Here is a 26,989-nt window from a genome sequence, read left to right as displayed (position 1 = left end):
ATTATTATGTAATTTAACAAACTTAAAGCCCATCGTATATATTGTGACAAAATAGCTGTTGAAAATATGTAACGGAGGAATTTCGCAGGCGAGTATTATAAGGAACGTGCCTGAATGTCTGCATATAATATATATAGTGGAGAGATAATGGCGATTTAATTTGTTGCTTTTAAAATTAATTGCCTGTTTTGGTCGATTATATATTAATTTAAATATACATATATGTATATATAGTTTAGAAATGGATAAAAAATAAAAATGCATGCGAGTATTATTATATGGCCAAAATTTAAATTACAGCCATTTAATAAGATTTAAAAGATAATTAATTGATGTAACATGATTCCAGATTTAAGATTTTTTATTTTGGAGGGTTTGATTGTTTATATTTTTATTTAATCAATACTATAATATGATATTTGGTAAAAAAGATATATTTTTTTATTAAAAAAAATTATAAAAATAGCTAAAAAAAAAAAACACGTGAGTTGCTAATAATGGATCAACCATAATGTAAAATATAAATTATGAAGTTGAATTATTCCACTTTCTAATCATCACATGGGGCCAAGGACAATTCTAAATAAACAAATAAGTATACATTATATATATATATATATATATATGATCGGAAACATGTTCTTGATTTCTTGTAGAAAAAATCGCGTCTTTTGAGCAACACGACTTCTATTTTAATTCATAAAAGCGTGTTTGTTGTTCTCCCTTTTAATTACATCAACCGGATTTACAAATTGTGTTTGAAATTAGAGTTTCAATTCAAATAATATTTTAATATAATATTTTGTAAAAAATATATATATTTTTATTAAAAATTTAATACTCCCTCCATCCACTCATAAATGATTAAAATGTTTTACTTTTTGAAGGATTTTAAAGAATATATTAGAGTAATAATTATAGATAGTATGGAAAGTATGAATAATTTTGTTATAAAGTGGAGACCACGGCTACTAAATAAGGAAACAAGACAATTGTTTTGGGACGAACCAAAATGGAAAAACAAGACAAATCTTTTGGGACGGAGGAAGTATCTTTTATAGGTTAAAATTCAGCGCATGATTAATGACACACCGTGCCCTCTCAGATAGGACAATGTATTACATCAAACACATCGTTTATGTTAATATAATAAAAATATATCACATGAATTAAAAATGCATATAACATGCTTCTATATAATATACATTTTATATAAGAACAAATAGCATATGATCTTATTACACATAGCTGTGCAAAAACTATATACACTAAACAAAAACGATCTTAATCTAATCAACATGTATAGATTACTTTAATTAATGAATTAGCACAAGATCTATTGCAAACTACAACAACATTGTAAATGAAAAATTTTTGTAGGAAATTCCAGCAAAAATTGGAACTTTCCATTTTTCACAAAACAATCAACATAGCTACAAGATGATGGTGGTGTATGCAAGGAACTAGTAGTAGGCTTGCCTGAAAAACATCGAGTTTTCGACGTTCTCAACTCCACGGATCCTCCCATATTTTGCGTCCGTCGCTAGATTTAACAAACGCCGTTATGGCTTGAACGGCTTCTTCGACTCTGTTGGACAGTGTATGGTTCCCTCGCTCGATCTCAATCTTCTCCGCCCCACCCATCGCCGTGCAAAGTCTGCGCCAGATCTTCGAATCAATGATATCCTCATAACCTCAATTTCACAAACATGTCGATTAAAAAATGTAGACTCTGTTTTAGTATATATAACTTTTAAACCTTTGGCCCTATTTATCAACAACAATTTTTCTCAAAAAACATATAAAATCACATCAAATATTCAATTTCTTATCATTTTCAAAATTTTCCAAAACTTAAAATATAGGTTCTTTTTATATATATAGTATATATACAAATTTTACTCAATTTCACAAACACGTTGGTACAAAAATGTAGGCTCTGTTTGCATATACATTTTTGAAACATTCCACCCTATTCATCAACGGTCTTTATTATTTTCAAAATTTTCCAAAGCAATAAAAAATTTCAAAACTTCTATCGAAACAGAAAGTAGAGATTGTTCTATAATGGCATTCTGTATAGGATAAATAAATAGGAATCGTGTTACGGTTCGTACCTGTCAACGAGAGCGTCTTTGCCGATGTAATGTGGCACAAATTCATCAGCCATCGAATACATGACCTGCAAGAAAGAATAAAAAAAATAAAAATCATAAACGTTTAGAGTTTATAGAAATTTCGATGGTGAGTTCAACCGATGCTAAACATACTAAGGTAGGGATCTTAGACATGTGCCCGAGTTTCTGTTTCAGCTGGCTTTCGCTGAAATCGGAGCTGAACATGTCATCATCGCCATTGTATCCAAACAGAGAATGGTATCTGCAAATGGCCGAGCTGTGTGAACAAGACGATGTATAAGATCACAAATTGCGCGTAAAAGATGTAAATAGAATGGTCATCGTGATTCTTTTCTTTTTTTTTTTTTTTCAGTGGTGTTAACCTATAAGCGGTAATTGGAGAGTCGGGATTGGCTTCTCTTGGCATCCATTCGGATGCACGGCCATCGCTTATCATCTTCGAAGCCAAATCAATCATGGAAGCCGTTTCTGGGAATGTCGCTTTATACTCGCGATCACTAACCGGGGCCTTAATGCAGGAAGTTTAAGTATGTCAAGACAAATGCTTTTCCATAAGGAAAATGGGAAAGATTATAGCGCCGAGATTACCTGCAGAATGGCTCCGCGAACGGCCATTGAACACATAGCATTTCTGCGCATGTAATGCACGATATCCTACACAAAACCAATCGACATTCAACAAACGACGATTCCGGAAAAAACATAAATCAATCAATAAGAACTAGCAAATAATGCACGATATCCAATACGGAACCAAGCAAAAGTTCAACAAACAATAACTCTAGAAAAAGCAGAAATCAATCGATAAGAACTAGCAAATAATGCGTGATATCCAATACAGAAGCAAATAACTCATGATATCCAATACAGAACCAAGCGAGAGTTCAACAAACAACGACTCTGGAAAAAGCATCAATCAATCGAAAAGAACTAGCAAATCACCTGACAACCGGTGCTGTGTCCGAGCAGCACAACTCCATCGGATTCTTCCTTGTAGATAAAGTACCTCAGCAGCTGATCGAGCTCCATGGCATCCTTTGAAAAACAATTTGGTTATCTCCAAGGAAGCGAAAAATTATCCGGCTAACAAATACGAGGGGGATAACAATAACAACTAATTACTTGTTTCAAGCTTGAGGCGCCATAACCGCTGTAGGAAGACGATAACAATAATTGAACTAAAGACCAATGTTCTTTCTCCAAAGCATTTGCCAAGGGTTCCAAATATCTGAATGAAATTTAATGAAGACTCTGTTTTAGCAGAAATTCGAAACAATGAATAAATGTTACGTAAAACGGTTAGGGTTCATTCATTGCAGTAGTGCTACCAAATTAATCACGAAAATTTTTGAATCAAGTTTGAATGGCTTAATTACTCTGTAGCCAGAAATCCTTCGGATAATCCACCAACAAATATGACTTGCTGTTTGAAATTACCCGTTCTAAATGCAACCTGTAAAGAAACCTCCATACTTCAACCACAAATCCCCAAAATTCCACGAACAAATTCAATTACACATCGAAACCCTAGAATCGACAATCGCGGCGCAATTTAGGTAAAAATTGAAGCCTAAATTCAGAAAATGAAAAGGAAGCGCATTCATCTTTCGATGTAATACTAAATTTCTCACCTGAACCGGTGCTGGCCCGTACTTGAACATCACGCCGTGGAATCGTCCCTTGCTGTTAATCTGCACCCAATTGCTGCCGGCATAGTCGCCGGAGGAATTGTTGCGCCTCTTGAAGCTGTCGGAGCGGCTTCGTACCATTCCGGAAAGCCAGGAGGCTGAGGATGGGGTCGTGCACTCGTTAGACGGCGTCGAAGGATTCGCATCCACATTTTCCATTGCGAAATGGTGTTTGTTGTCAGTTGATCATCCACGTTGTTTCTGCGAATCTCTTCTCCGTTTCGCGCAAAATCATCGGATTGCAATGATCGCGGCTGGTTCTATCTTTGTGGCCCTTCTCCATCGCAGGGTTGCCCATTTTTGTCTCCAGAATGATCACCAGCGGATAAATCCGTTGGGTTAGTTTGAAAAGGAGAAATTTGTCTTGGGAAGTCCCGGGTGCTCAACTCCCAAATGTATGGACCTAATTTTGTTGGGCTTGTCATATTTCTTAATGGGCTTTAGAAGCCCAACGAGAGAAACTATATAATAAAAGCCCGTTGGGGTGTGTTTGTTTTGGGGGATTGGATTGGCCCTTTGGGGTGTGTTTGTTTGGGGGATTGGATTGAATTTACAATGTTCTTCCAATTTTTCTCCAAAAAAATATCAAATTAAACACTTATTTTTTATTTTTATATTATATTCAAAATCAATTTTACATTCAAAACATCACATCAACACTTATTTATATCACATCATACAACTATTCAAATTCAAAATTTTTACTATTCAAATTCCAACTCAAAATCCAAACCCCAAAACAAACACACCCATTGTATCGTAAAATTATACTGTCCCCTAGTCAAAATATAGAAATAAATTTAAAATTTTTAATAAATTAATAAATAATAATATTTTATTAATTTATGAAATATGCAAGATGTATTGATAATTTTGGCTTTGCGAGTAGAAAGAAAATGAATATTTTTGTAAGAAATTAGAAATATTTTGGTATTTATATATAAATTATTTTCATATTTTTTTAGTGAAACATAAAAAAAAAAAAGAAAGAAAGATAAAATAAATAGATACATTAAGTTAAAACTGATGAAATATTGCATTCTTCGTCCAAAATTAAGTCAGTTATTTATAATAGAAAACTTTATTTAATTATAGTTTTATTATATTTACATTAATAAATAATAATAATTTTGCAATTGTTTCTTCTACTTATTATACTAGTACTATTTTTAATCAATTTTTAATCAAATTTTCATAATACTCCAATTTTATATATTTTTTTATCAATTTAATATTAAATTAAAATATCATAATTTTTAATTTCGATGTCTATAAAGCCAAATAAAAATTCCAGACAAAAATAGAATAATTAAAAGAAGGCTAAATTATATAACATCACATTATATTTTAATAAAAATGTACAAAATACTATGTGTTTTATTTATTACGTGAAATTGTGGTAATATAAAATTTGCACGAAACACCTTTCTTGTCCAAAACTGATATTTTGTTCTAAATAAACACCTAAATTACGCAAATTTTATACAGATAAAAAATATAAAATATATTAAATAATTTTTTAAACAAAATAAATAATTAATTAATTGATTAATCCTTCATTTTATAATTTTTTGTAACAAAATTGTTGTCTGATTGTTATAAAAGCTATAAACATAAATGATTGATCAATTATCTATTTATTTATTTATTTATATTATTCAAAAAAAAATATTTAAGATATTTTACGTTTTTTATATGTATAAAATTTACGTAGTTTAAGTATTTATTTATAACCAAATATCAGTTTTAAACAATGAGGTGCTTCATGCAAACTTTATATTAACACAATGGGATTTCACGTAATAAATAAAATGTAGGGTGTTTTGTGCATTTTTAGTAAAACATAAGGAGGTGTTATATCTTTTACCCTTAAAGGAAAGGGTTACGGTGCTGATTTTTCAAAATAATACACGTAAAATATAAAAACAACGCATGTCTTTATTACACAACAATTATAATAAAAATATGTAATATTTGTTTATAATTACAATCTGTGTGCTGTATAAAAGTATGTCATGTGCAACTGATGAATGTGCTATCTTAATCTATATTATGTGTTATTAATTAATTCATGCGCTATTTTTATATTATATTAATATAAATTATATTATTTAAAGTTGCTGTCATAATTAAAATCAATATCTTATTTTAAATCAATTTTAAAAAAATCTTTTATTCGTAACATCAAAGAATGAGTGGGTGGGTCCCATTTAGGAATCGAAATTCCAAATAGTAAAGTGGAGCCAAACTGCCAAACGCCCCCTAAATAAACTAATGTAAACGACGCTTAACTAATAAAATAATTAGATATATTCAACATTATCTTAGGTTGAGCACGGGGGGCGTGTTTGTTTTGAAAAATATTTAAATAAATTATCTAACACCATTGACTTCCCCATGATTGCTTATCAACTTGTTGTTCTTTAAATGTTTAAAGAGATATTACTAATGCAATGATTCCCCTAAACATTAATTAATTAAATAATTAATTTAAAAAAAATTACAAAGTTGAAAACAACAAACTTAGGATCCATCAACAAATTAAACTTATTTATTTAATTCTTTTAACATCTTTATCACAATTTCTATCAACAAATATTCAATCCCACATTAGATGCCACACACTCAAAATCTAGATAGATTTAAATAAGAAAAAAGAAAAAAAAAATTACTAAAAATTTAGATCGATTTAAATAAATCGCACTGTCTTTTTGATAAGTTTTCGATTAAAATAAATCGCACTGTCTTTTTTATAAGTTTAAGTAAATTGTATTGTCCCTATGAATTTATTCGTTACAAGATTCGGCTAAGAACTCAGATGGATTTTAATATATCGTACGTATTTTTTTCTGTGAATCTATTGTATATAAAAAAATTAGGGTTTATTTATTTTGTATTTAATTTTTTTTTGTTTAAATATTAGCTATATGTAATATTTTGCGGGAGAAAAATTTGTGATTCTACGAAGAATTGCAAATATTTTATAGTAAGAAAGAAAATCAAAGTAAATAAAATCTTACAATACGAAAGACTAAGCTTTGTAATAAAAGAACACATGCTATTAATTTTTTTATTTTTATTTTCTTTCAAAAGAATGGCAACAAAGTGTATTTAATTTGTGTTTGTATTTTATTATAATAAAATATAGGGTAAACTGTTTTTTTAGTTTCGTAATTGGAATCTTTTATCATTTTAGTCCCGTAAGTGGAGCATGTTGCAAACTAGTCCCATAAGTAAAAAAATTTCGTTGTTTTAGTCCTTCGGCGCCAGAGACGCCCGCGTGGCTTGCCGGAGGTGACGTGTCCGCCAGGTGTCGCTGATCTAGCGGACACGTGGATTTTTATTTTTATTTTTTAAAAAATTTAATTTTTTTATTTATTTTTAATTTTATTTGTATTTTTTTTTATTTGGTCTAATTAAAAAAAATTAAAAAAATGAAGAAAAAAAAAAGTAAATCCACGTGTCCGCCAAGTGTCGCTGACCTGGCGGGACACCTGGCGGACACGTCACCTCCGGCGAGCCACGCGGGCATCTCCAGCGCCGGAGGACTAAAACAACGAAAAACTTTCACTTATGGGACTAGTTTGCGACAGGCTCCACTTACGGGACTAAAATGATAAAGGGGTCCAATTAAGGGACTAAAAAAAACAGTTTACCTAAAATATATATTTTTTTAAAAAAAATGTGAAAATTTAAATAGTAATTGAATTAAAAAAGATTAAAAAGAATAGGATGTATAACTTATGAATATAGGACATGTGACATACTATAGTGGAGATCATAGATCAATTCCAACAAAAAAGATAACGACAATTATAATAAATTTTACTTTGAAATTGAATGATTAAGATATTGTTTAAATAAAACTTTTTATATATAGTTTTGAATTTTTTTTAAAATAATAAAAAACTAAGTATTTGATGTAACGTTTACTAAAAAAAATATATATATTTGATATGTTTCACAAATTATTAATTCTTTCGTCCCACCTACCATGTCCATATTGCCCTTTTTGTCCGTCCCACATCCTATGTCACTTTCATTTTTTTAAAAATAATTATACGCTTTAATCTCATTTTACATTTTATAATTTATTTTTTTTTAAATTTTAATTTAACTAATTAGTTATCTTAATTTTAATTTATAATTATTTATATTATAGGATAATTATTTTCACTAATATATTTTTAATTATCTACTAATTATACTAATACTAAATTTTCGTATCTATTGTGACCCAGACATCCAATATGGGACGGAAGGAATATTAATAGACAATATCGAATTTTCAATATATATATATATATATATGTAGAGTAAAATTAAAAAGAGGTAAATGAGTACGTGTGGTTTTAGCTTTAGGCAAAGATAATATATATATAGTGGTGGACAACTTTATAAATCTTTATTACAAAAAAAAAAAAATATATTTTTCAAGTGGCTCTTACAATAAATTGAGGATTATTATTATTATTATTATTATTATATAAATTTTTGTTTGACTGCCCATTTGTAATGATTTCATATAGAACAACTTGGTACTTGAAGATATTCTTAAAAATTTCATTTCCTAATCATTGCTTAGAATTAAATAATGATTGATTTGCAATGAGGGCATACCTTTTTTTGGTAACTTATAATGAAAATTATGGGCTGTGGTTTTGTGCACTTCTGCTCTACATTGCAATATAATTAAATAAATAATTAAATAAACATGAAACCCCATTATAATAAATAATAAATGAAAATAAATATATTTATATATAGTGGAAGTCCAATTTAAATATATTTATATATAATACTTTGGACAAAAGGGCCATCACATTGATTTTGTCGTTTTTCACATTTATAATTTATAGTTGAAGATAGTTAGGTATTTTGATTTATTTATTTTGGGATCAACATAAATAAATATTGGTGGGTTCTGTTTTATGTGATTTTTTTTATTGTTATATTTATAATATTTTATAAGAATATATATATTTTTAATTACTACTTAAATACAAAACACAAATACAAATATAAATTAACCAAACACACACATAGTAACTATATTTTAAAATAAATTTTGTATATATTTTTTGGTGTATGATTTATTTTTATGTTAGTGAAAATATGCATTGTGCTATTTTAATTGAAAATACATTTTAGTCTATTTTTCATTATGGTGTGGAACAAATAATGCAAAAAATATCTAGTTTTAGTTCATGTTTTTATAATGAATTAAGAAAAGAAAATTTTGGTTTATTTAACTAACAAATTATTTACTAATTTGGTCAACAGTGAGAATATTGTTTGACTTATATATCATTGAATTTATTTTTTACTCCCCCGGCCCATTACTATAGATACGAGAATTTAGCTAAAGTGTGATTAGTAAGTAATTAAAAAGTGTATTAGTAAAAATAATTATTATATAATAAAGATAATTATGAATTAAGATTAAGATAACTAAATAGTTTAATTAAGATTAAAAAAAATTATAAAATTTAAAATTTAAAATGAGATTAAAGTGTATAATTATATTTCCAAAAAATGAATGGACAAATTATGTGGGACGGACGAAAATAGAAAATAGGGATAAATTATGTGGGAGGAAGGGAGTATTTATGTTTTTGGTTTTTTGTTTTTAAAGAAATCAATGTTCTCTAGGAGCTGTGTTCTTTTGGAATTTTTTAGTTTATTTTTAATAGTTCTTTGGATTTGCTATTTTGTAAAAAATGAAAAAAAAAAAATCAAAAAAAAATCTATAACATACTCTTTTCAAGAATATCGTATATCATTTTACAGAGAAAAATTAAAATTGAATTATAAAATAATACACAACTTATTGATTTTTAAATACAATATAATAAAATTAAATGATTCATTTAAGAGTCATTTATAAGTTTTCAATATTGATCTATATAACATTTACATGTGTTTTTCAAAGTTCTTCTTTGCTATTTATTGATTTCTTCACTCTAAATTTGTGTAGGTTAAAAAGATAAAAAATAAATAAAGAACAAACACACATATATGGAGAGAATAAAAATATATATTAAGAATTGTGTCGGGAAAAAAAAAATTCTTGGAGAAACAAACCCTAAATTTCTATAAACTCTTCAAATTTATTTAACAATAACTAAATAAAATAGGGATGCATTCTTTTGTTTTTTAGTTTGATGTATTTAAAAATGAAATTAATTGTTTAAATTGGTGTTCTATATGAAATACATATATATATATATGTATATATATAAAATACTTTTTTAAGAAATATGCCAAAAAAAACCCATTATAATTAGTCATATATATAATATATCCTTTTTGAATCTTGAAAAATTAATCTCTAACTTTTGACTCCAATTCCTTGGAATCATATAAAATGATAACAATTAAATAATAATAATAATAATAATAATAATAATAATAATAATAATAATAATAATAATAATAATAATAATAATAATAGTTGTGTATATGTATTGTAGATTATCTCATATATAAATATAGGTGGTTTTTTTCGAAATATGTTATCTTACTTGTAGCAAGTTTAATTATTAAATTTGTTACATATGTAATTTTATAATAACAAAAATAAATGTATCTCTAGTTAATATAATTAGTCATCTTATTATTTTTTTTTCATAAATCGAGAAATTACAATAATAATGATTATAATTTTAATAGCAAAGAGAAAAGACACATAGAAAAGTTGAATTGTCATGTTATGTTACAAGAATCTATGCTTCTCTCCAACTTTAGCATATTAATAATTTAATTAATCGACAGTGTGAAAAGCATAATTTCAAGATTAGTTTTTAATTAATCATTAGCATTATATTTAGCACTCTCAACAATTATTTAAATAAATAAAATTATATATTAATATTTCCGTACAACTCATGCACGTGAGCCATGCATCATCATCACACATACTTACAATTCTGCTTGCGTATTGACATGATATTTTGTGACAAAAAAAAAAAAATTTATATTTTTATCGAAAATCATACGATTGAGTATTATTATTTCTAATTTGAAATAAAATACAAATACACCGTTCGCTAAATAATTACTACTTATTGTTTCAATTTTCTAATGTTTGATTAATTAAATCAAAATTATTCTTTATGTATTTAATTATAAAATATAGTACCAATTTTTGGCCCTATTTGGAAATAGAGCTACTCAATGGAATATATAAAGGAGTTAGATGTACAGGTTATAGACAATATAAATTTAATTAATTTTTTTAGAGTAAATTGTACAAACTATTAATTTGTAAATAAATTAAATAATCTACTAGAAATACCTTTTTTCCTATCTCATCCTCCTTCCGTCCCATATAGTATGGGTGTATTATTGTAGACACGAGAATTTAGGTAAAATATAATTAGTAAGTAATTAGAAAGTGTATTAGTAAAAACAGTTATTATTTAGTAAAAATAATTATAGATTAAGATTAAGATAACAAAATAGTTTAATTAAGATTAAAAAAATTAAATTTTAAATTTTAAAATATGATTAAAATGTATAATTAATTTTTCAAAAAATGAAATGACAAATTATGTGGGACGAACGAAAATAAAAAATAGAGACAAATTATGTGGGACGGAGGGAGGACTTTTTTTAAATCTATTTTAATATTTTGAAGTAAGAATATTTAGACATTTAACACATCGAACTTTCGGTGCCAATAAGGTAATTATAAATATTTCTACCATTAGATATTGAAAAGTATTTGTTTATTTTTATAAGTTAAAACAAGAATAATTTCATATTATTTCTTTAAATAGAATCAGAATATTAGTTAATATGCAAATTCTCCTATACATGAAACTAGGAGTATAATATATTTGAATAAATATAGGTAAAATATTTTAAAAGAGATTTTACATATATTTCAATGGTTAATTAAAAATTTAAATGGAAAAATGGTTTGATGTACATTTTTTTCTTTGCAAAAAATTTTCTAACATATTTTTTCAAAAAATTAATATATTATACACATTCGTTATTTTTATATTACATACATAATTTTTTAAACCACATATTAATTTACTTTTTCTTCAAACCAAACAGATGGTATTAATTTTATAATATTAAATATATAATTATTGCACTCAAGTGATTAATAAAATTATATATTATCTTTAATTGATAAAATTTAAAAAATAAGTAAAAATTAAAAATTGATGATCTAATTAGTTAAGCTTCATCAAAGAATTATAGATAAAAATCAAGTGTATGTTATACATTTTTTAACATAATTAAATGAATTATATGCACAAATATAAAAATTATATATATATATATGCAATTACATATATATATATTTTTTTTGCTAATACTTAATATATAACACATAGAGGGTTTGGCTTTTTATACATTATTTTATTTTTAATAAAAAAATAATTCGTATTATTTTTATTTCTTCTCAAAAAATATTTAAAAAAACAATAAAATCTACTTCATCCAAACAACATTACCTTTTTTTCAAGACAATTTATAATTCTCAATAACTAAAATAATAAAAATAAAAAATCACTATTTCTATATAATAATGGTTTAATGTGATTTTTCGGTTAGATAAATGTACGTGTTGAAAATAATGAAGACTTAAGCAAACACAACGTTAGGATTTGTAAATTTTCTTTTCTTCCTTTTGTAATATTATCGTTTTGTCTTAAAGAATTTCGTATCAAACATTAATTTTCTATTTAAAAAATATAATATTAAAACATTATTTTCATCTATAAGTACTACTTCAATTGTTCAATTCTGTGTCCATTTCATTTGTATTTTACAAAGAAAATAAAGATACTTTTGGTGTAGATAATGAAATTACAAAGAAGAGAAATAATAGTACAAATTAAAACCGTAAATAAAAGAATCAATAGACAATGAAAAATGATTATTTTATTTTATAAAACATAGAATTTAATTGAAAAATATATAAAAAAAGATATTATTAGTTGAAAAAAATAAATCGATTACTAAAAATGATAAATTAGATAAGAAAAATATTATTGTATATTGTAATTATATTGTTAGTTTGATATTTATTTTAATAATAATTTAGATATAATATTTTATGAGATTTGAATAATATAACTTTTATAAAAATTAAATAATAATAATAAATAATAAAAAACCAAACACTTATTAAATTGTAAAAATTAAATATAAAAATAAATGAATAAACACATATGGTATGATCTCAATTTCATATTTTTTCAATGTTTTTCTGAGACATGAGATAAATGTGTTAGAAAATAAACATATAGTCAAATATGTTAGCGGAAGCGAAATTTAAACAAACCTCCAACCATTGCTAAAAATTAGATTTATTCTCGATATTCTCTTCTCCAAGCAAACCGTGGATTGGAACCGTGGGAAGATGGTGTTATCAGACTTTGGAACCCTTGGGAGGATGTTGCCAAACTTTGGAAACCTCCGAAGATAGTGCCAGATCGTGGAACCCTAGGACGATGTTGCCAAACCCTGGCTCTCAAATAGCGATGGTGTATTCTGATTTTTTGAAAGTAGGTTTAGTAACCCGTATGTGAGAGTATTTATAATAAAAAAGACAAACCGTCCATCACAATTTTTCTGCTACACGTATATTTTGAATGTAATAGACTTAATTGGAGAAAAGTGGGCCACAATTTTATGTTAGTTTAATTATATAAGATAATTCCAAAATAATCAAAATTCAAATATGATTAATTAATTAATTAAACTAACAAAATGAAACTAAAGAATAGAAAATAATTTATTTAATTTGTATCATAACCAAATAAGAAAAATTGAGATATTTCTATTTTTTATTTTTGTACCAAATACCCCTTAAGTCCATAATTAAATATATATATATATATATGAAGAGTATATTTAAAAAAAAAAAGGAAAATAATTGTTTTTGCTTCCAATATAATCAAAATTCATCAATTTTGGTCAAAATATAAAAATTTCAATATAACCAAAACTCATCATTTTTGGTCATAATATAAATTTTTTTATCAATTTTAGTCCAAATATAATCAAAACTCATTATTTTTTGTCATAATATAATCAAACATTATTTTTTTGATCCCACCGTCAACAAACCAGATACGAATATGCATGAAGACCTACAACAGGTTGTTGTCTGTTGCAAACTTTACGAAGAAATTGCACAATTTTGCAAGTCTACGTCAACATTTTCCGTCGGTTTGTTAACAGTGGGCAAAAAAAAAAGGTTTGATTATATTTGGACAAAAATGATGAATTTTGGTTATATTGATACTAAAATTGATAAAAATTCTATATTTGGACAAAAAATGACGAGTTTTGGTTATATTTGGACAAAAATGATGAATTTTGGTTATATTAGAACAAGAATTTATAAAATTTTTATATTAAAATCAAAATTGATTAATTTTGATTATATTAAAACAAAAAATGATTTTTTCCCTTAAAAAAATAACCACAAGAAAACAAACGCTCAAGTTCAACTTTTCGATGATTGCGAAAGAAAAATAAATGTACATATATTTATATTTCAGTCAAAACTCAAAGGCTATGTTTTAGTATAATCCCTACAGTATTATAATAATAATAATAATAATAATTAAGTTTAATTAAAGAAAGAAAGAGAAAAATATAAATAAATAAAGTAAAGGGTTGGGTTAATTAAATTAAATAATGTAATGATGGAGTTATTTATTAATTAACATATGTAATGTAATCATAATTGCAATTAATTAGTTAATTAATTAATTAATTTTAGGCGTTCTCTAGCCGCTGCTTTATGCAAAACAATTAGCTCAACTTAGTGCTCTTACACAATCATATGCATTGATCATTAGTTTTAATTAATTGTCTTGATTAATTATTGTTCATGTTATGCATTAATTACATTCCAGATCCGCTTTGAAAATACTCCCTCCGGCAGTCACAGATGATCCATTTTTCTTTTTAATGATGACTTTTTTTCATTTTTGGTAACTTTATCAATCTTATACATACTTAATAAATATAAATCAATTTAATTAAACTTCTAACATCTTACCGTAGGACCCACCCAAATCCCCTTTATTTCTATCTCTTTTCTCAATTAACATAATTTTTTATTTATATTTAAAACTCTTCATTTTTTATAACATTAATTTATAGTAATGATAAAATAAATAAAAATATTTTATTTATTTATTTGTATTATATAAAATTTTATTATATACAAAATGATATTCATATTGCATATTTTTTTTTCGAGATATAATTTTAAAAAATTTTAAAATATCAATAATATTATTCATATAAAAAATAATAAATTAATATCACAATTTATTATTAATAACTTACTAATTTACACTACCTAAAAAATCGTGTCTCTAATAAAATGATTCATCTCTCGCGGGACGGAGGGAGTATTATACTACTTTCGTCCCATAATAAGAGCACTATTTGTCATTTGTGCCATTGTACTTAACATTAAAAATATTTTTATGTTTGTATAATTTACTCCACAAATATCATTGTATTTGTATTATAAGAGACTAATAAAGGTATTTTTGTCATTTTATTTTGATTTATACTACGTACTGATATAATAATTAATATTCAAATATCAACATACAAAAAGTTAAACTAGTTACACATTAATATCAAAATATTTTTAACTTTTACATAAATTATAAATATATTATTAGACGTATATATAAAGTATAAATGACAAAAATTTAAAATTATTGTAAACATTTACTAATAATAAAATACTATTATTTTTAGATATATTTTAAAAGTAATTTATCATATTTTTATATTTAAAGATGATTTTATCTTTAATCTGTAAATTAATGCAATAATATTAATGTAAATAAATATATATTTGAGCATATTTGTAATATATAGTACGTCTATACTTACTAAAAATATAAATTAATATTCAATTTACGTACTTTATTAAAATATGACTTTTAATCAAATATACTATTAAAGTTATGTTCAATTTTATTTTATTATTATTATTTTTTGAAGTTAAAAATGTTCATTTTTTTGGAGTAAAAACTTAGACAATTTTTGTACTTTTTCACTAAAAAATTGTAAAAAATAAAAATACACTTCCATATTACAATTTATGCCCAAAAATTTGAACGTATTTTTATGTGAGATAGAAAAATTGTATAAATAATATAAAAATAATGAGTATGTGTAATATATTAATTTTTTTTTGAAAAAAAATGTGTTAATTTGTTTTTAGTAAAAGAATACACCATCTCTCTAAAATAAGCAAATATATTTATATACATTCAAACTTTCAATTTATGTAGTACAATATTCTATGTTAATTATAAATAAATATTTATATATATTTTTTATTTTTTTGTATTATATAAAATTTTATTATGTACAAAATAATATTCATATTGTGTATATTTTATCATAATATAGTCATTAAAATAATTAAACATATATCTTTTTCTTAAAAAATAATCTTATACTCCCTCCGTCCCATAAAATATAGTCTTAATTGGGTTGGGCACGAGATTTAAGGATTATTGATATTATATTAGTAGTTGGTAAAAAATATTGATAAAAGACTTTTTTTGCCCTTGTGAGTGTATTAGTGTAAAAAGCAGTGACAATTGTGTAATAAAAATAAAAAAGTAGAGGTAGTTTTATGATGATATGGTTATTTATGGAAACAAACTATTGTTTTGGGACAGACAAAGATAAGTAAATAAGACTATTATATTGGAAGGAAGTGTATAGTATCATAAATTAATCTTTATTAAATAAATTACTCTTAACTCAATTTTCAATTCAAATCAACTATACTTTTTAACTTACAACTAAATGACCCCAAATTTTTTAGTAAAAAATAAAAGGGAAAAAAATTATTTAAAAATAATAAATAAGAATAACATATAGAATATGACATTTTGCCCAACTAGTCCTAGAGTAGAGTAGACCAAGGTCTTTGTTACTCTCAAAAATGGAATTAAATTAAATATTAAATATCCAAATTAGGTATATTTATGTGATAATTAAAATAAATTAGAGGTTGGTATTGAACTACAGACCTAATTAATTAAATATTAGTGATTAAATAAATATCTGATATGACCTGACCTGTCAATAACACCAACACAAATATTTTTAGTGACTTAGCTTTCAGTGATTAAAAAAATACACTACATAAATTTAAAATAATAAAATTAATAGATGAGGGATGGAATTCTTTAATGTTTAATTGAATTTAGTTTGAAAAATAATAAAATTTTAAATTAAAATAATATTTAATACGATATTTTAAGTAAATATATTTATTTTTTTATTTAATATATGTACATAAAATAAAATTTATGGTTTGACAGCTTTGAGAGAAAAAAATTATGATACTTAGACAGGACAAAAATACTTTGAAGCTTTAATTTATTATTTATTTAATTAGAACATTTATTAAAAAGTTTAGGGCTGCTTTTGGTTTATTTAATTATTGGATTTCCTTATATATGTAAAAAAAATAAAAAATAAATTTAAAAAATCAAATGATATGACACCATTAAAATCGCATTACCAATATTAAATCAATTGTTCCATATCTCGTTTGAAACTTGGTACTCTTTCTAGGGATAATATTATTGGTAAAAATATATATATATTTTTTCCTTTTTTTTTTTAAACTATGTAAGTAATATTGAATTTTTTTATATATATAAAATATTTTTTTAAAAAAATATTTTATTCAATAATTATTCTAATCGAAATCAAGTAAAAAAAAAAAAAAATCGAACTCTAAAAGTATATACTAAATATATATATATATATGTATGTATGTATGTAAGAATCCATGTGGATGTCTACTTATAGAGTTGTCTTGAATAGGGCGAATCAATTTAAATATATTATAATTCATAATTTAATCAATTTTGAGGAGAAATGATATAATAATAATAATAATAATAATCAATTCAATAATCTTTTCTAGTGTATTTAAATAGATTCATTTGTTTACTTCATTTTTTTTCTTCCTATTGTTTATATATACCTCCTTCCTATAACAAAGTATTAATTTTTCTATTTTAGTTCGTCCCATAACAAAGTATCCATTTTTTTAGTAATTGTACTATGTACCTAACATTACAAATATCCTTACAACTTACAATATATTACATAAATGTCATTACCTTTATATCACACATAGTAATAAAGTTATTTTACTCATTTATACTTTATTCCTACTATATCCTAATATAATATTAATATTTTTAAAATTACGTGTAAAAAGCAAATGAATATTTATTTATGGGACGGAGGAAGTAGTTATTAAGTAAAATAGTGGTGTAAAATGATTGGTGTTTTGTTTTGTTAAATACTAATTTGAAATGATATTTTCTGACGTGAAGTACAGAAAATTATATAAATAATATAAAAATAATGAAGGTAATATTTTAAATGAATATTAAATTAGTAGGTATTGAATACTAAAAAAAATTTAGTAATCATAATTGAAAATAATTGAAATTGAACTATACAAAGAATTTGCTAACTAACTAAATTGAAATTGAACTATATAGAATGCATATAAAGTTGTGTTTGATTTATATTTTGATATACTGAAATTAATTTTTTAAAAAGAAAATAATCTTTTCTTTGTCTATCAAAATTAAGTGACTTTCTTTATATATATAAAAAAGAAAATCGAATAATTTTAGCTCATGGGAGAAATATATTTTTATAAGAAAATTGTGACTGTTGTATAATATATTTTTGTAAAAATCATATAACAAATTTATTGCACCCCACACACACATATATATATATATATATATAGCTTTGGTTAGTGTGCTCATTAAGTGAAATTAGCATAAGTACGATTTTGACCAAATTAACACATATTTATAAAAAATAAAAATTAGTATATATCAATATAGTACAAATTTCGATAATACATTATATAATTACATTACATATATAACAATATATTTTAATTTCAGCCCAATAAATAAATTATATTACAACACAATATGTAATTTACACAATAAATATTAAGCAATATATAGCAGAGAACATTGTACAATTTCATTTAAATTATAATATATATTGATTTCAGTACAATATATGATTCATACAATATATGTTTTTATACAACATAGAATATACTACCTGTTCTGAGACAAAATATTAATTGTTTCAGGTTAGTATATTAACTTTGTCATATGATGTTTTATATTAGTACGTTAATTTAATCAAATTGACACGATGTTTGACCACCTACTATATCTAATGTCACCCGATAAACTTTAAAATTATCACAACAATTTTGAATTTATTTTATTTTCTAGAACATGAACCACACTACAATTATTTTTCCTATAAGTTTTAGGGTTTTTAAGCAATATTTTAGCTAAAAAAGAATATAAATCCAAGCTAAAAATTAGTGTGTGCTTTTCAAAAGTTTTGTACTCCTTCCGTCCCAAAATTATAGCCTGGGTTGGATTTGACACAGAATTTAAAGAATATTGATATTATATCGGTAGTGGGTAAAAAGTGCAGGTAAAAGACTTTTTTGCCATTGTGAATGTATTAGTGTAAAAAGTAGTGATAATTATGTAATAATAATGAAAAAGTAATAGTAGTTTTATAGTGATATAATTATTTATAAAAATGAGACTATTATTTTGGGACGGACAAAAATGGTAAACAAGACTATTGTATTGGGACGGAGGGAGTAGTAGATTGGGAAATAATAATATTTTATTAGTTAGCGAACTGTGTAAGAATTTTTGATATTTTTTATATTTGATATTATGTATAAAGTAATTATACATGTAATTGTATGTTTGTAGTTTAAGCAAAAATTAAAGGTATTTTAGTATTAGTGTATATTTATTTTTTTTTAAATAAAAAGTAAATATTTTTAAGTGAGAAAGATGAAAATAATAATATCTGTACTTTAAATTGAGATGTCTATTTTTTTTTTCAATTTGTTTACTACAGTTTGATATAAAAATAAATTTAAGTACTGCTTAAAAATTAAATACAAACACAACTCAATCATAATCATAATATTTTAGAATAAAAATACATAGTTAAAACACACTACACATTAGAGAGAGAATAAGGTAGGAGACAATGCATTGACACGTGTAAAGCATTGACCCGCTTTCAATTTGAGAATATGCATTTATTTATTTTTATTTATTTATTTATTTATTTTGAGAATATGCATTTATTTATTTATATGATATACTAATGTGTCTTCATCTTCTTCCCCATATATAAATACCTCCCCACCTCTCCCCCTTTCTCAAACCTCAATTTCAAATACAAACTTACCTTAATCTCCTCGCAAATCCCACCTCGTACTCTCCGACAAGGTACAGATCATTAATTAATCGATACATCAATTAATGCAGAAATTAATTTGCTTCATTTAATTTAATTCTAATTAATTAATCCAGCAGGTGTCATAAAGGGAGATCGTCTACACACATACACATATACATACAGATTTATATATATACATATATCGATTTCGGATTTACTGATGATGAGGATTTCGACGATGTCGGCGTGCAAGCAGCCGCCGCCGCCGCCGCCGCCGCTGATGAATTTTCCCGGCGGCGGAATGATCAATATGGACCAATTGATAATCCCCCGGCAGCGCCGGAAGGAGAAGGCGGTGGTTGTAATGGGAGCCACCGGGACCGGGAAGTCCCGGCTCTCCATAGACTTGGCCACCAGGTTCGACGCCGAGGTTGTAAATTCCGACAAGATGCAGGTCTACAAAGGCCTGAATATAATCACTAATAAAGTCACCGGCGACGAATGCCGCGGCGTGCCGCACCACTTGCTCGGCTTCGTGGACCCAGACCGCGACTTCTCTGCCGCCGAATTCGCCTGCCACGCCGCCATCGCGGCGGCGGACATCGCCGGAAGAGGGCGGCTGCCGATCCTCGCCGGAGGATCGAATTCTTGCATAAAGGCGCTTGTCTGTGACCACATTGATTTCTTCGAGAAGTACGAGGTTTGTTTTATTTGGGTCGATGTTTCGATGCCGGTTCTCCACTCGTTTGTGTCCAAGCGCGTGGATCAGATGGTGGCTGCGGGGCTGGTCGAGGAGGCGCGTGAGTTTTACGACCCCGCCGGAGATTACAGCCGCGGCATCCGCCGCGCGATCGGAGTGCCGGAAATGGACGAATTTTTCCGGGCGGAGGGCGGCGGCGCCGCCGGGAAGCTTCTGGAATTGGGGATTGAGAAAATTAAGGCGAACACGTGCAAGCTGGCGTGCACGCAGTTCCAGAACATTCTCCGGCTCTGCGAGGTCCTGGAGTGGCGGGTCCACCGCGTGGACGCCACGGAGGCGTTCCTGAGCCGCGGCGAGGAGTCCGACGAGGCCTGGGAGCGCCTGGTGGCGGGACCGAGCACCCGGATCGTGGGCCAGTTCCTCTGCGAGGACCAGATAGATCTTGTCTCTACCGCCGCCGCCGCGGTGATTCTGTCCGGCCCCACTAACGCCGCCGTCGCCGCCGCCACCCATTAAAATTGGCGGGTATAAATATATATATATTCCCGCGAAAATTAACAATAATAATAAACAATAAATTAAATAAATAAATCGTCGAAATTGTGTTCTGGGGCGGACACAGAAGGCTAGATATCTTTTCCGGGGTGCCACGTGGCAGACACCCAAATATCTTACTATCGTAATCATGATGTCATCATCGTCGTGGTCATTTCTTTCTTTCTTCCTCGTTGACTTGACAAGTTTGTTGTCGGCCGTACAGTTGGAAGCATGCATTTCACAAGACCCTTCCTCTGTCCAAATAAAAACTTTCACAAAAAAAAACAAAAATTACAGAAAATAGAGCCGTTACTAATCAAGCAGAGGGATCGGAGTCGGAGTGGAAGAATTTTTATTTTTATTTTTACTTTTTATTTATTTTTAATTAGATTTCTCTCTCTCTCTCTCTCTAGGGTGTCTGTGTGCATAAAGCTCTCTCTCTCTCTCTCTCTATATATATATATTTTGTATAATGAATGAGCTGTATTATTCGCGGATTTGACAAGTCCTATGGCGTGCATGGTGTTCATTTATATATGTATATTTTTATTCATGAGTGGTTTTTCGAATTTTGTTAATCTCTTGGCAAGCTTGACGATGACTATCTATCTATATATATATATATATGTATGTATGTATATGTAATGTGAAAATTATATTAAATGAAAAATAAAAGGGAAAAGTTTGAGTATCATATTCTTTTAATTTATATATGGGATCAATATTAATTAACACAAATCAACATCATATCATATCACATAAGTATAATAATTAATACACCCAATTTGCCCCATCCAAAAGTGATCAAAGAAGTTCCATCCATCTCTTGATTCTAGATTCTTTCAATAAATATTGTATAATTTTATTAGTGTTAGTCACATCATTTTTGTTATATTAATTATTAGTTAGTATTTAAAAGAACATGTAATATTATAACACTAAGTGAACACATTAATAATTCAATTGTAATATTATTGTGTATGGAGAGTTGAGTTTTGAGTTTATGGTCAGAAATAGAAAAATTTTCAAATAAAAAACCAATCTTTCAAATACCCTAAATATATATATATATATATATATAGCATCCAATATTTATTTTCTATACAACATATCATATCCCACTATATTTTATTTTTAAAAAAATATCAAGTTTAAAAAAAGAAAAACACACAGAGAAGAGAACACATCCCAAATTTAAGGATGGTATTTTAGATTTGAAAAAAGAAAAATAGAAAATCAATATGTTGGATATGTTTTAAATTTAAAAGAACAAATAGACGTGATATTTTTTTTAAAAAAAATAAAATATATAGCATTAATTGAATATATTATGTTCTAACTAAAAATTAAATATAATTGAAATAAGATACTCCCTCCGAAACTAAATATTCATTTTTTTTCACGTAGTTTTATAAATATTAGTATTATATTGGAATATAGTAGGAAGAAAGTATAAATGACTAAAATAACCTTATTAGTATGTGTGATATAAAATAAAGGACATTTGTGTAATATATTGTAAGTTGTAAGGATATTTATAATGTTAGGTAGATAGGAAATTGATACTTTGTTATTGGACAGACTAAAATGGAAAAATGGATACTTTGTTATGGGACGGAGAGAGTATATTTCTAATGAACAAAATAAATATTTTACTAGTCATATTAATTAGGGATGAGAATAGGCCGGACCGCTTGTCAAGAGCCGACATAAGGCATAAATTTTTTTATAGTCTTTTTATTTAAATAGAACATACTTAGGCTTAAAAAAAAAAAAAAAACCTTTTTAATTAACAGGCCAACCTATTTAATATTATTATTTTTTTATAAAAATACTTTTTATAATTATATATTAAAAATAATTTTCTATCTAATAATAATATTTATTAAATAATTTTAATTATAATTTTATTATAAAAAATAGAATTTTTTTAACTTTTGTATATATAAATAATTGTTTATACTTTATTTATTTTTTTATTTCTAACTAAATTTGTATATAAATAAATAAATAAATAAATAAAAATATTATGTAATTTTTTAAATAGGCTTGTAGGTCAGACTTAGATTTTTTTAAAAAAAAATTCAGGCTTACAGGGCCAATGCCACATATTTTTAAAGCAGGCCAGGTCTGGCCTATTTTAATCCCCAATCCTAATCTCTCTCTCTATATATATATACTAGTCGCTTGTTTGTTGCGCTACGCTGCTATTATGTCTTCTTTATTATGATTACTAAATAATTAAAAATATATTAGTAAAAATAATTATTTTATAAAATAATTAATTATAAATAAAGATTAAATAATTAATTAGTTTAATTAAAATTTAAAAAAAATAATAAAAAATAAAAATATTTAAAATAAGATTAAAATATATAATTTTTTTTTTTCAAAATGACAAAATTAGTGGAACGAATGAAAATAATAATGTATGCATGATAAATATGACGAAAGGGAGTATAAATTAATTTCAGAAAATACAGAACTTATATCATTATTAGTAGTATTCTTTACCCAAATAGTAAATTATTTTATTTTTTTACTATGCTAATTGATTATTATTTCAATAATACGGTCACGAAGGAGTAAAATAAATAAATAAGAGTGAATGTTCATATGTATTAATTACTTTTATTTTGTATTATTTCAATAATTGTCAATAAAAAACTTAATGACCGAAAAGAATTTACCGAATAAAACAAAGATTAATTTTTCATATAATAAAAAAAAATTTAAAAATTAAAAATAATTAAGAAAAGTCTCTATCATTAATTTTTATTGTACTATAATAATAAAATAAATTCTACTTGAAAATAATTAATATTGTTATAGAATAGAATTAATAAAGTTAATAATGTTGAATGAAATATTTATAACAAAATAAATAATTATATTAATATAGTTTTTTGGAAAAGGGTGAGAAAGAAAATAGATTATTGAATAAAGGGTATTAATGTAATTTTATGTAGCCAAAAAATTTTAAGGTATATGTATATTATAGGATATATATATATATATATATTCTTTTTTTCAACTTGTCTAGCTTCTTTATTTAGCAAAAAGATACATGATTTCTCAATATTTTTTTTACTATAATAAATAATTATATCGAAAAACACAATAATATTTTTAACATGAAATCAATATCAATGAAACTCATGGGCAATTAATAGTTTAATTTGAGGGGGAATATATTTTAATTTGATTTCCTTAGTTAATTAATTAAATTGTGAGTCCATCCACACCATTGATTCGACGTACGGTGGCATCAATTAACGGTGTAGATTAATACAGGAATCGGAATCGGAATCGGTGTCTTTTCCGTCTACAAAATTCTTAGCCACTTTTAGGCTTTAAACGACAAGAATGTATTGTCTGTTTTTTTTTTTGTTTGGTCCTTTGAATCCGAAAAATTATATATTCCACACCGAAAGGCTAAACTCGATCGGTGTTAGATTCCCTTCGAGATAAAGCTATAATTAATACACACGCGAAGAATACACGGATTAATTAAATTAAAGATAAGTTAGTTTAAGATTCCCTAATTCAAAATTAATTATAAGTCATTACAAGGCAACCTAAGAACTTTTGAATCTTATTTTTATTACATTCATAAAAAAAGATCATCTAATTAGGTGTTGATGTGATGTTTTGAATGTAAAATTGATTTTTAATATAATATAAAAAATAAAAAATAGGTGTTTGATTTGATATTTTTTTGGGAAAAAAATGGGATGAATAGTGGAAATAAAATCCAATCCCCCAAACAAACACACCCTTAAGAATATTAAAACAAATACTTATTTTTTTATATTTATATTATACTCTTTCCGTTTCATTTGAAATGGCCTTTTTGGGATTCTGTAATAGATTAAAAAATAATATTCACTCTGTCATACATAATTTGTCTATTTCTTTTAAATATGATTATACATTTTATTTACATTTTAAATTTTAAACTTTATATTTTTTAATTTTAATTAAACTATTTAGTCATTTTAATCTATAATTACTTAGACTATATAATAATTATTTTTACTAGTATATTTTATAATTACTTACTAATTATACTTTCATAAATTTTCGTATGTACAGTGATAGACTCATATTACATGGAACGGAGGGAGTAAGATTTTATTAGTTAGTGAAAGTGTACAAGTAGTTTTGACATTTTTGTCCTTGGACTTTATGTAAAATATAATTGTATGTATAATGGTATATTTGTAATTTAAATAAAAATTAATGATATTTTGATATTAATATATGATTGCTTTTACTAAAAAAAATGAAATAGATATTTTTGAGTGAGACGGACAAAAATGGTAAAAGGAATACTTTGAATTGGAACAGATGAAGTATTAAAAATTAATTTTACTTCCAAAATATCGTATGAATATTTATTTATACTCCCTCTGTCCCATAACAAAGTATCAATTTTTCCATTTTAGTTCGTCACATAACAAAGTATTCATTTTCTTTTTTAGTAACTCTACTTCTACCTAACATTACAAATACCCTTACAACTTACAATATATTACACAAATGCCATTACCTTTATATCATACATACTAATAAGGTTATTTTAGTCATTTTTACTTTATTCCTAGTAAAACTACGTAAAAAAAAGCAAATGGATATTTAGTTCGGGACGGAGGGAGTATTATTTTAGATATATATGTATATATTTTTTTTTAAATTCAAAAATTTTAGTATTGGAATTATTCTATTGTAAATGATTGTAACACCACGAGTCACGTCATGCATGATATTCATAAGTACTCGACTATATGCGTCCATGCAAACCCATATTCTAAGGTCATGTTTGATTGTGTTTTTAACTTTTTCAATTATTTTTTTCCCCCACAATAAGTAGACTCAATTCCTAGTTTTTCTTTTTAAATGTAATTGTTACAATTTTCTATAAGATATACTCTCGGCCTATTTGGTAAGTATATTTTTTTGTTATCCAAACACAATATATCAATTTTAATTAAATTAGCTAGTTAAATAAACCAATTGAATTAATTAACTGCTAATTATTAATTGAATAACAGTTAAAAGTTAAGCTAATTGCCCAACAAACCCTAAATATTACATCAAAACATAAAGTTTCAATAATTATTTTATTTTTGAAAAAATATATATTTAAAAAAAAAAGTGAAGAAGAAAAAATGTATTCAAATAAAAAATAAAATAAAAATTAGAATACATATTATAGTAAAAGTTTTATACGGGGCAGTGAAATTTATATATATTATATCTTATAAATACGAGTTTGTACGGATCTGCCACTTGAAATGTCTATCTTACCCCTCATTTCAAAAATGACAATTTAGCCCTTAACCTACCTTTGTACTGGCTTGAAAAGACGTTTTGGAACCGTCGTCAACCCCCCAAGACGAAACGTTTTGGAACGTCGTCAGGTCAGTTACATCAACCGCCTCGCCAAACGCCTCCACTAGTTCCAGAACTCAAATAGCCCACCCAACCAATCTAGAGACCAATCGGTAGACCAAAAGACTCCTTGGCCGCACCCACCAAGCGACCTGTCTATTCACCTGCGGACCAGCTGACTTGCCTTTGCGACCGCAGACCAGCCGACCTACTTTATCCGACCGCAGACC

At 26.0% G+C, this 26,989-nt stretch overlaps 2 protein-coding genes across 5 annotated transcripts; one reads left to right on the top strand and one right to left on the bottom strand.

Moving 5' to 3' along the window:
* Nucleotides 1-1,254: 1,254 nt before the first annotated feature.
* On the bottom strand, nt 1,255-4,123 carry LOC127249287 (UPF0613 protein PB24D3.06c). Of its 3 annotated transcripts, none has more exons than XM_051272023.1 (9): nt 3,770-4,123; nt 3,515-3,591; nt 3,261-3,366; nt 3,081-3,173; nt 2,727-2,792; nt 2,501-2,646; nt 2,271-2,394; nt 2,118-2,182; nt 1,255-1,657 (listed from the first exon to the last, which is right to left on the bottom strand). In XM_051272023.1, exons 1-9 carry the CDS (start codon nt 3,983-3,985, stop codon nt 1,507-1,509), a joined length of 1,044 nt encoding a protein of 347 aa, XP_051127980.1. In that variant the 5' UTR covers nt 3,986-4,123; the 3' UTR covers nt 1,255-1,506. The 3 variants fall into 3 exon arrangements, with proteins under 3 accessions (XP_051127980.1, XP_051127981.1, XP_051127982.1); XM_051272024.1 differs by having other exon boundaries at nt 2,271-2,379; XM_051272025.1 differs by lacking the exons at nt 3,261-3,366; nt 3,515-3,591.
* Nucleotides 4,124-20,108: 15,985 nt separating this feature from the next.
* On the top strand, nt 20,109-21,741 carry LOC127249274 (adenylate isopentenyltransferase 5, chloroplastic). 2 transcript variants are annotated; one of them, XM_051272006.1, is made up of 2 exons: nt 20,109-20,178; nt 20,266-21,741. In XM_051272006.1, exon 2 carries the CDS (start codon nt 20,349-20,351, stop codon nt 21,342-21,344), a length of 996 nt encoding a protein of 331 aa, XP_051127963.1. In that variant the 5' UTR covers nt 20,109-20,178; nt 20,266-20,348; the 3' UTR covers nt 21,345-21,741. The 2 variants fall into 2 exon arrangements, with proteins under 2 accessions (XP_051127963.1, XP_051127964.1); XM_051272007.1 differs by having other exon boundaries at nt 20,137-20,178; nt 20,263-21,741.
* Nucleotides 21,742-26,989: the final 5,248 nt, after the last annotated feature.

Source organism: Andrographis paniculata, unplaced genomic scaffold, assembly GCF_009805555.1.
Source record: "Andrographis paniculata isolate CXL003 unplaced genomic scaffold, ASM980555v1 Contig35END, whole genome shotgun sequence".
Classification (NCBI taxonomy): Eukaryota; Viridiplantae; Streptophyta; class Magnoliopsida; order Lamiales; family Acanthaceae; genus Andrographis; species Andrographis paniculata.
The sequence above is the reverse complement of the archived record's forward strand: the minus strand, read 5'-3'. Positions and strand labels throughout refer to the sequence as shown.